The following is a 16,976-nucleotide window of genomic DNA, read 5'->3' as shown; positions in this document are numbered from 1 at the left end:
TGATAGTCTATGTGCTTTCAGTTTGTGAATAGTTTCAGTTATTTTAAAGCTGAAACTATTAACAAAACAAAAAGTAAGGACGTACAATATTGGATTTTTTTCTGATTTCCGTTACGCCAATATACAACAACTTATTTGGCAAATAAGTGATAGCAATATTGATAAATCTACTTTTTTCCGCCACCTGATTTTATTATCAAGTATCTTCTGTAGTGGAATTAACGTAGTATGTATACTCTTATCTACCAGCAGATGGTGACATAAAATACAATGCTTTTCAGTAAATGTAATATTCATTCATTGTCCAAATCAAGAAAAAATAATTCAGCTTCGGGCTGATGTTTTGTACATGTTCAATTCTGTCAGTAAAAATAAAACATATTGGTTTGTCGTATCAACAGAAATCAGCATGTTGGCTGATTCTGATATTTCATTTTTAAGCCAATATTAGCTGGTACTGATGACGCACCGCTATTATCTTGCATTCCTAACAAAAAATATCACATATTTCTACATAATGACACGACTGAGCAGTCAATGATATGAGGATTATTGCAACGTCACCAGGAATACAGGAGGGTATCTCGATGCTTATAGTTAAAGCACCTACAACTTGTTATAGCTGGATATGTAGTAAAGGTTTTAAAACTCTGTTGAACTTAATGACAAATTTTACTATGGAGATTTCAGAGTGATTGATGTCCACCGCGGCCAATCAATTTAGCTAAAACAGAAAACAATACAGGAGTAGGCATGGGCAATACAGTAGCTACGGCGTGACAGTGGAATTGTGTCCACCAGTAGGGGTTTGGCACTACCAATTCTAACTGTGGGGAGCTGTTCAGCGCAGGCTATATGTAGCAAATCGAGGCTGTATCCTTACACGATCTTGTGATTCTTGTATAATCTCACAAATGCAATTGCCCCACAAAGTAACATGATTTGGCCCAACATGGAAGAGGAGAATGACATAAATACAAAAACCTGTAACACTTGAAATTATTGTTTACATTAAAACCTTAAAGCCTCCACTTTGAGAAAAATTCAGTCCTATTCATTTGAGTCTTTTGTTTTTAATTCAAGTGTTGTCTCATGTGAGGCAGCTGTTGTTGTTTTTTTTATGGAAGTTCCAAATGAAAGAAGAAAATAATCCAAATGGGATTACATATACTGTAGTAATTTTAAACAGTTTCTTCTTTTCTTCTTTCTTTATAGAGCAATTACTGAAATTGGATATATACCATTGCTGTGATAGAAAATTGCATATACTGTAATGATAATGTTTGTTTTTTAAATACCAATGCCATTATTGATTCTGCTTACAGTACAAGGCTGAAGACGATGTCCAGCATGAAGAGGTGTCTGCTAAGAACGGCCTGGAGTCATATGCTCTCAACATAAAGTCAACTATGGAGGACGAAAAGCTTGTAGGCAGCATCATTAATGGCAACAAGGCTCCTGATCAATTTTATGTGTGGAAAAAAGTAAGTGTATAATATTTGAATATTTGTACAGCAATTGTTTTCATTTAGGTTGTCTTAGTCAAAGAAAAAAATCTGCTAAGCCTGCCTGCATTGCATTTATGTTATCATAACATTGTGCGTCATGTGTCGAGCGTCAAACACGTGTTATTTCTGGGTCTTAAACTACTTGGAAAGATGTTTCTGCATTTTGCTGATGTTTCCATCCTTACTTAGAATTATCATTTCACGGACATATTACTATTTCTTCCTCTCTGCCTTCATTCCCTCTTGCTGCAAGTTTTCAGGAGTGTAGACGCATGAAGTTGATTGTTCTGCAATGCGCAACTGTCAGAAAAACATGCCAGCATAAATAAAAGGAATTAATAAGCTCAAAGGCATACCATTCCGATGGATTGAACAATTTGGAACGGTTCCTCGATTCCCATCCCTATACACTGTGATAAAATATTTGGACCATATCACCCGCCTCTATAAAGTAGATAAAAATTCCCCAGACCTTAAACTGACATGAGCTAAGGTTTAGAGTCCAATTTATGTTCTGCTTAACAACTTCACTATGTTTTCTTGCTTTGTGTTTTTGTCTCTGGTTGCTAACACCCCCACACACACACACACACACACACACACAAAAACCCACCTAAATGCAAATTGAGATACAGAGCCACTGGTAGATATTAACTACCTCAACTCTTAAAAGCCTTCTAGTTCTGCTGATAATCACCATGCTACTTGAACACTTTGAATATAGCTCAGTTTTGCATTTTGCTACATTTTTATGCAAATGTAATGCCCAATGGTATATGAGGTGTTTGAAAGCTTGTTTCCTTCATGGCAGTGATATGAACACGTATTCCTGTGAATGCCTTCATCTCCTCTGTTCTGTATAAATGATAATTCATGAGACCTCTTGAACGGCTTGATAAGGTTAATGAGTTCAATGCCACACTCACATGAGTACTGTGTATTATTTGTGGCTGGTGTCTATGACAATGCTGTTATCATGTGCACTCATTGTGATAAGATTTAAATAGTTTACTGACTTTCTTCGATGACTCATATAGTGAATACTGTAGGATGAGGTTTTATGAGTTGGCAACAGATAAATGCATACTGTGTCTATATGGTTGGTTTTATTATTGCTTTCATGACTTCTTTCATGTACAGGGGATTTTTAGCTCAAACCACCGAGCATGACACAGATTGGAGGCGAAACTGCATTCAACTCAGTGAGTTTGACTTTAAACCTGTGCTTTACTCTTCAGTCTTTGCACCCATGCAGCGTTTCAGTTTATGGTTGGAGGCAGCTGATGGTTTTGCTCTAAAACTGTGCCAGGTTGCATCATTATTTTTCACCTGATATTCAGACACTTTAATGGAGTTGCTGTCATAATCCGAGTAATTATATAACTGTGTGTATGTAAACATGCCCTACTGTATTACACCCGGTGATAGCCAAATCTAGATACGGAGAAAAGGAAACATTTCTCAGTTTTTAACAATGGAAAAATTGGGGACAATGAGCGATGAAAGAAGCTGTTGTTTTTTTTTTTCAACAAGTCACCGTGTCAGTTGAGAGTTTCCTTTGTGTGTCTCTCTGTGTTCAGGGGATGTTGCATGAATGGGCAGTCAGCATTTAGGGTTCAAAAGAAAACAGCAGCCTGAGCTCCTGTCTGTGTGAAAACCAAGGCTACGGTGCTCTGTATCAAGTGCCATTGTTTTGGTAATAGTAAACCTGGGGCACTTGCCAGGAGGCATTAGTCATTCATCTAACAAGTTCCACAAAGCAAACCACAAAGTGCTCCACTGTCGACTTCCTCTCATTGAATTCTGAGCACATAAGCACATTTCCAAGCATCTTACAGAAAGGTATAAACTTTCTGATGACTAGCTACCTGAAGTATGGCTGCCATGTTTGTTTATTTGTGCATTTTCCTGACAGAAAGTCAGCTCATTTGGAAGCATGTTCTGGGTTTTTGTGAGTGAGGGAGAGAATGAGGAGAGAGAAGAAAGGAGGTGGCGGGTGAGAGGCGGATAGGAGGGGATTAGGGCGGAGTGCAAATTTTCAAAAGGCCAGGCATACGACATGATCTCTAATTACCCACAAAGCACTGTGTAACCCGAGCCACAGATTAGACTGCATTATCAGGCTTAATAAAACATGACCATCTCTCAGTTTCACTCCCTTTCCCTGCCCGGCTGCCGCAAACATTTGTTCCTGCTTACGACATTCTTGATGCCTTTGCTAAGTGACTGGCCTAACTGTACCTGTTGCTGTTTAATAAGTGCAGCAACAGGTACAGATTTGCTGCTTTGCTCAGTCTGAAAGGCCCAGTATGTAGGATTTAGGGGCATATATTAGCAGAAATGGTATATAATGCTATATGTAGTGTTTTTATTAGTTTATAATTACTTGAAAATTTTATTTTATCTACATACAGAGCAATCCTCTGAGTCCGCCATGTTGTTTTTGCAGTAGTCATGAATGGAAAAATCAATCACTGGATAGGGCTATTGGCATATCAGCCAATGTAGTTCTCCAACATGGCACAGGTAGAAGTTTCAGTTCTGCAACCTCACCACTAGATGCTATTAAATCCTACACACTCAACCTTTAAGTGACTGAGCGTTGTTGTGATTGGAACTGTTGGTTTGACCCCCCCAAAAAAGACATGAAGGCATACCCTGAATTTGAAAAGAAAAATGTCATGGGCATTTTTTTTCTTACAACTGTCTGACATTTTATGGACCAAACTAATTTGTAAGTTGTAGCCATAAACAGTAGAAAAGCTCAACAAGGTAGTTGTATTGTCTGGTAACAACTGATAAACGGGTTTGTCCCCCAGAAATAGAACATATTTTCTCACTTACTCATGCATATAGATTTGGTTTTATTTGATCAGGTTTTCAGATAGTCATCTCTGAGATTTATTCTGCTACCACAACAAAATGGTGTTTGTGGTGCAGACAGCATTTAAAAATGACACACCTCTTTTATAAACACCTCTCCACAGAAACAATATCCTGGTGACATATCATCTGCAGACCTGTATATTATTGGATAACTGGAGCTACTTTCTCCCCATGAAAAATCACTATAAAAGCAGTTGACAAGCTGCAATGATTAATCAAGTAGTTCTTAATCGCAAACTAATGCGATAATGGATTAACTGGTTAGAGTAAATGTTTCTGATAAATAAAAGTCACATTTCTGTTTCTTTACCCCTCTATGACAGTATATTAGTTATGTCTGGGTTGTGAACAAAAGAATACCTTTGAGGACGCTATCTTCGCTTTGAGAAACACTGATTGACATTTTTTAACCATTTCTAACATTTTATAGACGGAACAAGTAATCATTTAATCAAGAACATAATCTGCAGATTGACAATGAAAATAATGCAAGATGTAGTCTGAATTACATTTTACATTTGGTTTACACTGTTTCTGAAAAGAAACCTGAACCTGAATTTAAAAGAAAATAATAATACAACTACAGGTAAAAAAAAATATGTAATTCGGGTGCAATCCCCCTTTAAGTGATCGCTCTTTTTTTAAAAATAAAGCCAAGCGCAAGTCCTCTTTAGCCCTAAACTTTTCTCTTTCAGTTTCACTGCACTCTGCTGTGGTTCCATACTGGGTGCATGCATATAAGTGCACATGCACACAAACATTCTGCTACTTTATGACTTTCACCTGTGACACACTATTTCTACAGTGTAGTATTGCTACTTGCACAAGTAAAAGATCTAAATACCTCTCCCATCACTGCTGAGGTGCCAGCCACACACAAAAAAGCATGCATACACATACACACGTACACATATACTTGCATGGTTCACGTGGGTTGTGCCAGTAAGTGCTGCTTTAGGCTATGGTTTTTCACTACTGTCTACTGTGTTATTAACAATTCTATAAAAAGATCTGCTCAAGTTTCCCTTTCCTGTGTGTTAACAACCCTGCCGAGCTGCTACAAGGTTGTTGAAGTCTAGTTAAGAGTGAGACGGAGTCCTCGACAGCATAACACCATTGACTGTATGTCATAATTTCCAAAATCCTACTTTTCTTTCCTCTGTTTGTTTTTCTTAGCGACATCACTCATCGGCATGGCTCGTGGCCAGCGTGAGACTAAATAGGTCGACAACACAAAGAGAGGGCCTCTTTCTCTTGCTTTCCCTCCCTTTTCTCAACCCACAAGTCTCCTCTAACCTCTCTACCTCCCTTTTTCTTCAACAACATCTATCTCTATTTTTTCCTTGCAACTTTTTCTTTTCTCTCTGTTTTAAGTGATCACAACATCTTAAACCAAAGATAATAGCATTGCAAGAAGTACAACCATAGTATTACCACTGTATTTTCTGTCACACTTCACTCTCTGCCCATTGTAAACGATCATGGAGCTCATCATTAGCTCTCAAAGAGGAAGAATGAGCCACAGTTTGATTACCTCGGCGGCTGTGTGGGCTCCCGCAGTCTCTGCTGACTGAATTGGACGCAGACGATTACAGCCTTGCACAGGCAATTATATCTGCCTGCTAAATATGTCACACATAATAAACACATGCTCCTGACAGACAGGGGACAAGGCGAGACAGTCACAGCTGGGGAAAGAGAGCAAATTCAGGATCATATGGATTTATCAACCCTGTCTTCCTCAAGTGGAAACCTCTTGCAGTCCAAATCAATGCATGTCAGTGAATTAACGAAAGACACCAGGTTAGAAGTCAAAGATCTGCTAGTGAATGGCAACATAAAAAAGTATCTTAAATTGATAATCTGTCTCCAGAAAGAATAAGATTCATCATCACAAAGTCAGGAAAATACTACTTTGCACTCTGGGAGCTTTTCAGATGTTTCTTCTTGATATGTACTGTTTATGTGTTAGTCTGAGCCTGGACCATTAATTGTACTTTCATATGGGTTCTGTCCCTTCAGGCTGCAGTGCAAACATGGCACTGACACCAGGCCGATAATATTTGTAAAGGATATTCAGTGAAAACAAGGGAGGGAAAAGAGCCTTCAATCCCTGGCAAGGAGCTTATAGCATGGCCCAATGGTGTTTGCACAGGACATACCTCAGGAAGCTGGGACAACTGGGAATGTTTGTCCAGCTTCCAGCCTCTTCCATGCATACATACATACAGTACGTACAGCACAGAGCATACACACAGTACATATGTGCATACATACAGCCACTACATACAGCAGACCCACAGTAGGCAGGACATACTGTTTATGCTAGTACGGTGAATGTGAATGTTGATTATTTTAATTACTGATCAATCTGTTCATTATTTATTCGGCAGTCTATAAAATATCATGAAATTATAATATTGCAATGTCCCAGAGCCAAAGTGACAACTTAAAATTGCCTCCTCCAAACCAACAGTCAAACTCAATGTTTTCCATTTACAATTATGTAAAACAGAGAGACATTTTCTGACTGATGAATCTGCCTCATTATTTCAGTGTTTATATACATGGCCTATAGGCACTTTTGGCACTCTTACAGTACACTCCCTCCTATTTGTCTGCATTTGTTTACTGTCAGCATTGAAACACCGGCTGGGTTCTGTGCAAGCTTAGATGTGCAATGTTTGTGGTATATTGTAGCTTTCCCAAGCATCCTCTCAGGTTTTCTTTGTTTTCTTTTGCTTAACAAAATAAAATTTGAGTCATTTGGACAATTGGACACTCATGTTTAAAACTCATGATGGAACAGCTCAAAGCTCCAATAATCTTGTTAGTGCAACTGAGCTTAAAAAGGTTTAAAAGGGACCTATCATGCAAATTTTCAGGTTCATACTATTATTTTGGATTTTTACTATAACACGTTTAAATGCTTAAATGTTCAAAAAAACTTTATTGTCCTCAAACTGTCTGCTGGAACGTCCACCTTCTGTCTGAAATGCTGTTTTAGAACCTGTCCCTGTAAGCTCTCCCTCCTAAAAAAAGCCCAGAGTGCGCTGACAACGGGGTGTGTGTGTGTATGTGTGTGTGTGCAATATCTGTTATGTGCAATGTATGTGCTATATTTTACATGTGCAATATGGATTATGTGCAATTTATTGGATTATTTGGTACAGCTAGCGCTGTTTTCTTCATATGTGGTTTTATTATGACTGTGAAGGTATTTATGGGCACAGCAGCTGAGTCTAAGACAAATTCCCCTACTGTGACAAGTATATTGTATCGTATCATATCGATTGGTTGGCCTTTGTGGTCTTTAAGGCATCTCTGCACTGTCATTGCAGACACGGAAATGACTAAATGAATAGCAGCATTTTTTACTGCAAAAAAATCCACAATAAAAGCTTCTAAAAAATTTCCACACTCTGATAAGTTTTTGCAGAAATATGATCTGAAATTGGGGAGAAATTCACAAAATCAGCAACCATGTTTCCCTGATGATAGCATGTGGCTAAATGTAGCAGTGTATGTCAGGCCTATTGCATGCCTGGAGCAGATGACTATATAAGGAAATTTGTCACGCCGCTTGTTTCAAAAGTAGAAAAAAACATTGGAAACAGAGTATTAAGAATGGTCTAAAGCCTGGGGTTTTTGTTCACAGGGATTACTTTTATAAACATCTACCTCATTATTTGAAACACTGGCCCCATTAAATATAAACGTCTAACAATGTAACATTATATAAATAAAAGAAAGTAAGAAAAAGCATAAAAGATCCCCTTTAATTAATAGAAGAGATGACAAACCTCTGATGAACTCTCTCACAAAGACAGACAGACAGATTTTGAATGATGTGTTGCATTATTTGCACCTTTATATCCCCAAACCACCACGCGTCGCTCCTTCTGAGCATTTGCAGCCATTAACAAACATAATCAACATTTAACTAAACACCCAGGGGCCTACTCTGCAGCAGGTGCTGGTGCCGTTTCTTTTTCTTTCTTCTTCTGCAGTAAGAATGAGAATGCCATTGCACTGCCCCATGGGAAGGCCCAGTCTGACTAATGTAAGCACACTACAGTGGGGCGGCTGGTCTTAATTACGGTAACAGACGCTGAGGGGGACGCACTGGTACCCACCACGAGGAAGGAGCTTTGCACTGCCAGGGCCAATAATTAGCACATGGGCAACCCCCCCACCCCCCACCCCAGCGCCACTATACACATACATACTGTCTTACACACGCTGTCATAACAAACAAAAAACACTGCATCAATGCATTTGAAGGCCAAACAAAGAGATGCAGGCCATTTAAATGGTGAAAAAGCAATTCTTCCTACATGTGGAATTAAAGGATCATGCGTCGTCATCAATGTTAATGTCTGTCCACATCTAGAACTAATCCCAAAAAAACCTGTAAACAAAGCCACAAAAAAAACATATGTAGACACCTTGTAGTTCATTGGGAAAATTACTTTTTTACAGAGTCACCTATGTGAAAAAAAATTATAAGGCAAGAAATCTCTGTGCCATATGCAGGCTCAGTGACTCAGTCAATGTCAGAGCCAATTCCAGTTTTATTGAAATGATTTTAAATGGTCGGAATCCCTATTAAAAATCTCCTCCGTGTGTCCGGGCAGGGAGAATATGATTTAGTGGCTGTTTTTGCTCTGCCCCTGCTCGCTGTGTGTCACCGGCCCTTACTGTGGTATGCATGGCCTTCCTCTGCACGGGGCTATGAAAGCAATTGTGATTGTGATTCCGTAGTCAGCAAAACGCTTGAATGGCCCCGAGTTAGCATGCACAGGCACACACACACTCACACCGTCCCCATACTGGGCCACTGATTACTTCAACCCATTTGACTCTCACTCATCCTTTGATTCTCCTTTTCTGCCTCTCTGTCACATACCACAGAGTTTGTCATTAGTTAATAGAGACAGCGCCACTCAACATGAACATACACCACAGCCTGCATTTCAGGGACTTGTTAATTTCTCAGCCATATTTAATGCTGCATTCAAATGGTGTATTTACGGTGTTCATGAAAAGTGGCCATATGAGCACCTCCTTTATGTGGTATTTACAATCTCACAAGTGAAAATTTTCTGAGAGCTCCAAGTTCATGACTTAGTGTACATAACCTCCCATGATGTAAACACGAGTTACATTTGAATGCATGGTACTAAAGTACTGGTACTAAAAATAACTTTTGTACAGTTTTTAGTCAAAACTAAAGGCCCTGACACACCAAGCAGACTGTCAGCCGTCAGTCAAAGTTGGGCCCTCAGTGAGCGTCCATGGCCCTTGTTGTTGCAGTGTGTCCTCATCGGCCATTGTCGGTTGTTTTTCCACCGATTCAGCATGTGGAATCGGCAGCTGCAGCAGTAGAGCCCGCCAGTGAATGAAATCACTCTGATTGGCTGTTCAGTGCAGCGCACGAGAAGATATATATATATATATATATATATATATATATATATATATATATATATATATATATATATATATATATATATATATATATATATATATATATATATATATATGTCTATATATATATATGGTTAGGATTGTTTTTCTTTAGCCATTGAGCTCTTCGCCAGAAGCGCTTCCTCATAGTTTGTGTTGTTATTTGCCACACTGTAAATATGCTCTGTTCTTTCAACATAGGATTGTGTTGTTAATGTGCGAACTGGCTAACTAGCATCAATCCAGTCTTCCAGTTTCCTTTTTGAATGATGAATACAGACAACCACTGTCTGCTGGTATGGAGGAACATTTCCTTTTCAGAACCTATGTGCTGGTTGGCAGTCAGTGTGCAGTGGCGTGTACAGACTTTTTTTCCTGAGGTGGTCCAAGCGGGGCACTGACTTATGCAGGGGTGGTGTGAAGTACGAGCACGGCCGCGGGCACAAGCATCTGCATAACTTAAATTTACCATTTTTTGTCTCCACTACCCATACCTACTTTTCCTGCACATTACTGCCTCAAAGGTTTAAGACTGAATTACACCCACCATAAATATAAATTCTTGTCAAATAGTTCAAACTGACTGGACAATTATAATACGGTGGCATCTGGGCTATTGACACCCCAGGCCACTCCCTGGACATACCCCGTAGATTTGTTTTTTTCATGTAAACTTTAATTAAAGTTAACTGGGCAGTAGACACTAGACGGTGGGCACTGTGTTTCCAAAATTATGTTACTACAGCTAGTCATCCGTCTGTCAGCAAAGCCAACAGAAAATAAAAATACAAGGCAAAACATTTTCTTCACAAACATTAAATTTCACAATTCCCAATAGACAACAGTTTGAAATGCCTTGCAAAAGCTCACTGAGTTAATGGTGTGTCTGACTTAAAGAAAAGGCCTCATTTTGTGTTTGTTTGTTTTTTTTTTCAAAAATAACCGGTCAGTGACCAGTTAATGGATTTCTATTGAAAGCAAAATTAACCTATGCCGACACCCCTAATGAAAAGTAATCAAACCTTTGCACAGCAAACACCAGGCAGTCCTGTAATAAAAAAGTAACACTGAGATAAGGCATTCAAATGGAGCGCATCATACCGCAGCTTATCTGAGGCAGAGGAGACCACCAACTAACAAAGCCAGCTCTTCAGTCATACCCTATCTAAGCAGATATCAGTTGTTGGGAGGATATATGAGCTGGGTGGGGCCTGGATGTATAAACACAGGGCCTTCTCTCTCCCTGCACTCTATTGCTATACTGTATGCAGCACCTCACCTCAGCAGCAGCAGCAGTCAGCACTGTTTGATTAAGGTATTCAAATAAAGAAGCAGACACTGTGTTCCCATTTCACAGAGCAAACTAAAAGTGCCGGACAAACAACAATTACAACTGTACATGTTGTGTAGGACAAAATGCATTTTTATACTCTCTATAATACATAAAGCCCAAATTAGTATCGTATTTGCAGGAATATGTCTGAGTTATGAACACACCATGCAGCCTGTATGGCAGCATTAAACATGTCACAGTTTAATATTACCGTAAGAGCACAAAGCTGTTATAATGGTATTATTCTGTGTCATTTCTCCTCAGCTGTGGGAGAGCACCACAGTAATAAAAGACATGCACACTCATAGCGAAATAAAGTGAGTATTGAAAGTATTGAAGTAGAGATCTTCAGGGTTATTTATGGATCTTTCTGAATCATTTCAATCTGCACTTGAAGTACTTCCCTGCTCATTTTATGCATCTCTTTTCTTTGCGTTCTTTACCTTTTTTCTGTTTTAAATTGCTGAACTTCTCAGCAAACACAGTCTCAGCTCAAACTGATTTGGCAAGCAGAGTGATTCATGTTACCAAAGGGCCAGTCCATGACAAATGTTGGCTGGTAAAAGTTAACATTTCCTCCTCGCAAGACGTTTTTGTTGATCATGAACAACACTGCTCAAGTAACGGAAATGATTCACGCAGCGATTAGTGATCACAGCAATTATCAACACACTGAGTAAGGTAAAAAGAAAGACTACGTCAAAAAGCATGCATGATGAATGAAACAAGCTGTGGCTCCAAATGAGCAGCATGACAAAGGCTGAAGCACAAGTATTCTCTGGAAGTCACATAAACTTGATAATTACTCAAACTAGGCTTGTGTCAGCATCCAGAGCGAGACGGTAGCACAAAAAAACAGGTTCGCAAATAAAGAGACTATAAAGCTAAAATGCCTGCACATGCTCAATTTATCCAATTAAGCTTGTGTGTGAGTCAGATTAACACTGTTAATTTCACAGCGATAAAAGCAGAGATGTTTTCTCAGGCTGTAAATTGCCTCTTTGTCTTTTTTTCTTACCAGAAATACCAAAGAAGCCAGACAGGAGTAATGGTGCTAAATCTCAACAAATCTCAAAAGCTTCTTTTTATTCAAATTATTTTGAGTCTTTTCCAATATTATCCCAAAAGAATATTCTCAAAAAGCCAACAAACCAATCAACAAATTCAAAACCAAAATATCCACGAAAATATGCAAAGTAAGCCCTTAAACAAAATTGCCCTTAATGCTGTGATTAGCCTTTTGCCTCCACGCTGCTCAAGAAAGAGACCTGGGCACAATTTGACCAACCAGGGCTGTCAGAGATGATTAGCAGCGGGCAGATCTGATATGTAGATACAGTACCTACATAACAAATCACATGTCTCTTTAGTGCCACCGCCGGTTTGACAAGCGTTTCAGGAGAGGAACTTGACCCCGTGCACTGTGTTAACAGGACACCAAGAGATCCCCGCCGCTCCCGGGGCCTCATTTGCATTTCTAGTGAAGGTAGTTAGTGTCACACATGTGATGATAGCAAATTACACTTCCCCTTGAGGAAAGAGCCCCCTCTCCCTCAAGCAAAGGGAGTGGAGGGATTTCAATAATTCAAATGAACACTTGTAATTTTGAGGGGTGCCACACTTTTTGTATCAGTAGTTATTCTCCCTTGTGAACGCACTTTATATCATTTAATATCTGGTGGCTTTGTTTCCAGGACTCATGCATAGATATCAGCATATTCTTGAGATTATCCGCATGGAGGATGATCCTAATTCGTTTGACCTACAAAAAAAAAGATAGCCTGTGCAGAGGAGACAGTTATATGAGCCCATTTGTGTGTCACAGGTGTAAACCTGCCTTATCTGTTTTATATAGATCTCAATTCATCTGTGATGGAGTCGCTAAATGTATTTTTTTCTCGTTTGCACTCAAACAAGATCTCTGCTCCCACTTGAGATTATTATTGCACCAATTTTTTTAAAGATCTAAATTAAGAGATGATCTTTTCAGTTGATCACTGGAATGTTCCATGCGGTTACAGTGACTTTCCATTGCCCACACAGTGAAAGACAATGAATCAGTCTTGAATCAGTCTCCCTCATTGTCATATCTGAAAAGCCATCTTTATCTGAGAAAGCGAGCTTAAGAAGTCCAAACCGTCTTCATGTATAGCAGCAGGTCAACTACCAGAGCCTGTTGAATTGCAATATGCCAAGCAAGGTAAGTGACAAGGTCTAATTTAGTGACTTTGAATAGCTGAGATGCTTTTAATTAAACAGTTTGAAATAGTTTTCCTGGTATTTCCACTGGGTATATGTTGTGTTTGTGATACTCATTAGTACTTTTGCTGTCAGCTTATCTTACTTTGTGGTGTTTTTATCTCTTATCGCAATACATCTAGATATTTCTAGTTTATAACAGGATTACTAAGCAGTGGTTGTTTGTCAAAAAGAATGCTGATTTAGGCCTTTATCTGTTTCTTGGAAAATGACAAACTACAAATAGTCAGAATAATAATACTGTTTTAAATGCCACCTGCGCACTTACAATGGGAGTCAGTGCAGGTCACAAGCCAAAAGCCGCGGGGTGTCAACACTGAGAGAGTGAAAAGAGTCATACTTGTAGCAGCCACACTCTGTGGTTTCTCCTTACAAAGTAATTAACAGTACATTACTGGCACACATCCATTTAATCGTTGAACTCCCAGCGGAAAACCATGTAAGCTATAAGAAATCATTGAGAGGGAAGATAATGTTGGAGCAGAGAGCAGCAGAGTGGGGCAGTATGGATTCTATACAGCCCCTGGTATTCCACATCGGGTGGGACACTTAATGCCAGCTTTGTGCAAAAACACAACTGCACAGTCTCACCGGGGAAATCACATAATAACTATGCTGGTCAGAGAAATTAGAGGAGGAGAAAAAAAGTTGCATTTACAACAGTGAAATAGAATGATTGCAGGTCTAAAGTGTAACACATTCTGTGTCCTGCTCCAGACTAAATTAAAATCAGTCCATCCAAGCTCTGGTCACTTTATTTGCTGACACTTGACATTTTTTTAAGAGTGTGTAGCTGCGTGTTTGGGGCAAGTGGGCGCCCGCGTAAAGCATGCGTTTGTACTGAATGTTGCAGGCTGTACGTCTAGAGAGAGACAGGTGAGAAGCATTTAAATGCATTTTTTTTATTTACCTTGTTCGAGTGGTAATAGTCCAACGAGCTCAGACAACTTGGATCAGTCGGTAGGGAGCATGAACCCACATTTGCCGGGGGCGCAGGATAAAATCTCACGTCCATCTCAGGTTGTGCGAGACTGAAGGCATGAAATCACTTTCAGCGTCTTTGACTCACTATTGTCTCAGCAAACAGGAGCAGGAGAGGCAGAAAACAAGTGGGGGAGTTTTACTCGGTACACTCTTCCCTCACATCCGTTTCGCGGCCGAACTTCGGCACCAACTCTGGTGATGATGCGCAGTCCTCCTCAGAGCCCCGCACCAGGATGCGAAACACTCACACACTCAAAAACGGAGAGCACAAATTTCATGGATACACACGTGTTGGCAAAAACTATCCCGTTGTTCCAGAACAAATAAAAGCAAAAACTTAGATCCTCTTTTTTTTTTAAAGATCTTTTTCTACGGCTGAAAAGCAGCCCATAAATGTGCAGCCTCCTTTTCCCCCCCTCACTGCTCTCAGGACTCCATACAGGCTTTGTTATGGAGGTGCATATTCTTGCATTGGTTCCAGTACAGAAGTGGTTGGACTTCCCTCTGCCATGCGACCTCTGCCGATAATAAACGGGAAAGAGGAACGGAGGGAGAAGGGGGAGGGGAGATTGGTGGCTGCCTTGGCAACCGCTCTCCTTTCTGCAACTGCGCGCTTCTGATTAGCTGGAAATGTAGTAGTGTGCACGGCTGTGCATTATAAAGCGCACTCTGCTTCCATCAGTGCTTCATAAAGGCTTCCATTTGGGTTATTGTGCCAAGGCGGATGGGAGGAGGTTGCACAGAGTCTCTCTGTAGTTGGACCATGTTTTTTATGTATTTTTTCTTCATTTGCATGGCTACAACCTGTTTTGTTTAATGTCATCTGATTATACAAACACCTATCACAGAAAGGCCTCTGTGCTCCTCTCTTTTCACTGTAATGCATGTGAAAAGGTAAAAGCACAAGGACACAACTCTGACAGATATTTTCATTCTTAGGAACTGTATTTATCAGAGAAGAGGAATTGATAGAGGGGTGTTTATTTTATTTTTTCAATTTTATTTTTTGATTTTTTTTTATCATGGCCCTCCAGGATATACAAATATTTTCCCTTGAGCTTCCCTGAGTGCCCGGGAGAAAATGCATGACTGTCCTTTTTACATACCATATTTCTTAACTTCTAGCTTTGTTAAATGATGAGATTTTAGATATTTTTTCGAAAACATGTCTTTTAATCCCATTTGTGGGTTTGGGGGTTTAGAGAGAACTTAAATTTAACACAAAATATAACAATTTAAAGTTAAATGTCTCTCTTCTAAGCCAAAAGAAAAAAACATAACACCCTCCCCAGTGCTTAAAAAAATATCTGAAGTGCCTCTCCATTTTACACTACCCCATCCCCTTTCATAAATAAGAGACGGTCCCCTATAAGTAAGTAATTAAGTAAAATTTATTTATATAGCTCTTTTCAGAGACAAAGGTTACAAAGTGCTTAACAAGGGCACATAGACGATAAAGAAACTACCCAAGCCATGTACTTGAATGTGCAAAAATGTTTGCACGAGACATAATGGGAAAAAAAATCACAATACACAACAAGAGTGCACAAATAAAAAGAAAATACAACCAAACCATTATATCTAGTGTTTTATAGAAAGTTTAAAAATTTTAAAAAGTCGATATCAACAACAATAAAGTTGTTTTTGTCTCCAGCAGTGCTTACATTTTAAGTTTTAGTCTTATTTTAATTAAAAGAAGCACAAAAAAATACAAAAAAATGTCAAATAGAATTGTAAAATTAACCTCACGCCAGAATGCAGAGCAGCTATCAATGATTACCTTTAAACGTTTGTGAAATATAGTGTGCTCAGGGTGGAATGTGTACAACAAGGTTTAATCTCGTGCAGCCATACAGTTGCAAATGTGTGTGGAAGAGAAGCTGGGGCTGCGAGAGCTGCCTCTGACAGCTCACTGAATGTGATGGATAGCACACCCTTGCCCTGTGATGTGCATGCACATTTGATGTTGAAATGGCCTATCCATGGGACCATTGTCTTTCAATCATGTCAAGGCAAAGTACAGAACAGAGCACATTTTCTGCTGCCTGGCGTTATTACTATGCCACAGTTTACAGCACAATCCGTGCACCCTGCCTGCACAGAAATATTCTTTATCCCCCCCCCGATCCTGTTCTGTTAAAAGCTACCTAATTTGATCTGTTTTTAGGATGCATCAGCATTAACACTGTGATAATACATCCTCTTCATCACTCCTTAACAGTGTTGCAGACAGGCTTTCATTAGGTGAACCTGTGTGTGAATAGAGGAGAATGTAACACTGAGAAGGGTACAATTGTTTTTACACAAACCATGACAGCAGCATCTGCCCACTGCTGCAGGTCTTATGTTCCCAACCATCAGGAATGTAAAAAACTGGTGATTATTTCAGCAGGTCTATTATGTTACAGTACAACCTCTCCTTTTTACAGTGGAGGCCTTCCCTGCCACTCTCCCAGGCCCCGGCACACAGAGGGTTAACCACATGGCTCGGTGCCATGGCTTCATGGGAATGGAATGTGGAGTGCTGTGTGTGCAGG

The 16,976-nt window shown here is 39.6% G+C and overlaps 1 protein-coding gene and 1 long non-coding RNA gene across 4 annotated transcripts in view; one reads left to right on the top strand and one right to left on the bottom strand.

Moving 5' to 3' along the window:
* LOC121947313 (TOX high mobility group box family member 2-like) overlaps positions 1 to 14,961 on the bottom strand; it is a 96,160-nt gene extending 81,199 nt beyond the window's left edge. For both annotated transcript variants that reach the window (XM_042492299.2, XM_042492302.2), the window contains exon 1: positions 14,366 to 14,961. In XM_042492299.2, the coding sequence (XP_042348233.1) occupies positions 14,366 to 14,470 (105 nt within the window). In that variant the 5' untranslated portion in view covers positions 14,471 to 14,961. The remainder of the gene's footprint in view (positions 1 to 14,365) is intronic.
* Positions 1 to 16,976, top strand: part of LOC148188742 (uncharacterized) — a 47,749-nt gene that overhangs the window by 5,665 nt on the left and 25,108 nt on the right. Inside the window, exons 2-3 of one of the 2 annotated variants that reach the window (XR_015777532.1) lie at positions 1,326 to 1,484; positions 2,649 to 3,489. This is a non-coding gene — a long non-coding RNA (uncharacterized LOC148188742). Of the gene's footprint in view, positions 1 to 1,325; positions 1,485 to 2,648; positions 3,490 to 16,976 lie in introns of those variants that run through there. The other variant, XR_015777531.1, reaches the window with a different exon arrangement.

Source organism: Plectropomus leopardus, chromosome 9, assembly GCF_026936395.1.
Source record: "Plectropomus leopardus strain MGB_pleo_1.0 chromosome 9, ASM2693639v1, whole genome shotgun sequence".
NCBI lineage: Eukaryota > Metazoa > Chordata > Actinopteri > Perciformes > Serranidae > Plectropomus > Plectropomus leopardus.
The sequence above is the reverse complement of the archived record's forward strand: the minus strand, read 5'-3'. Positions and strand labels throughout refer to the sequence as shown.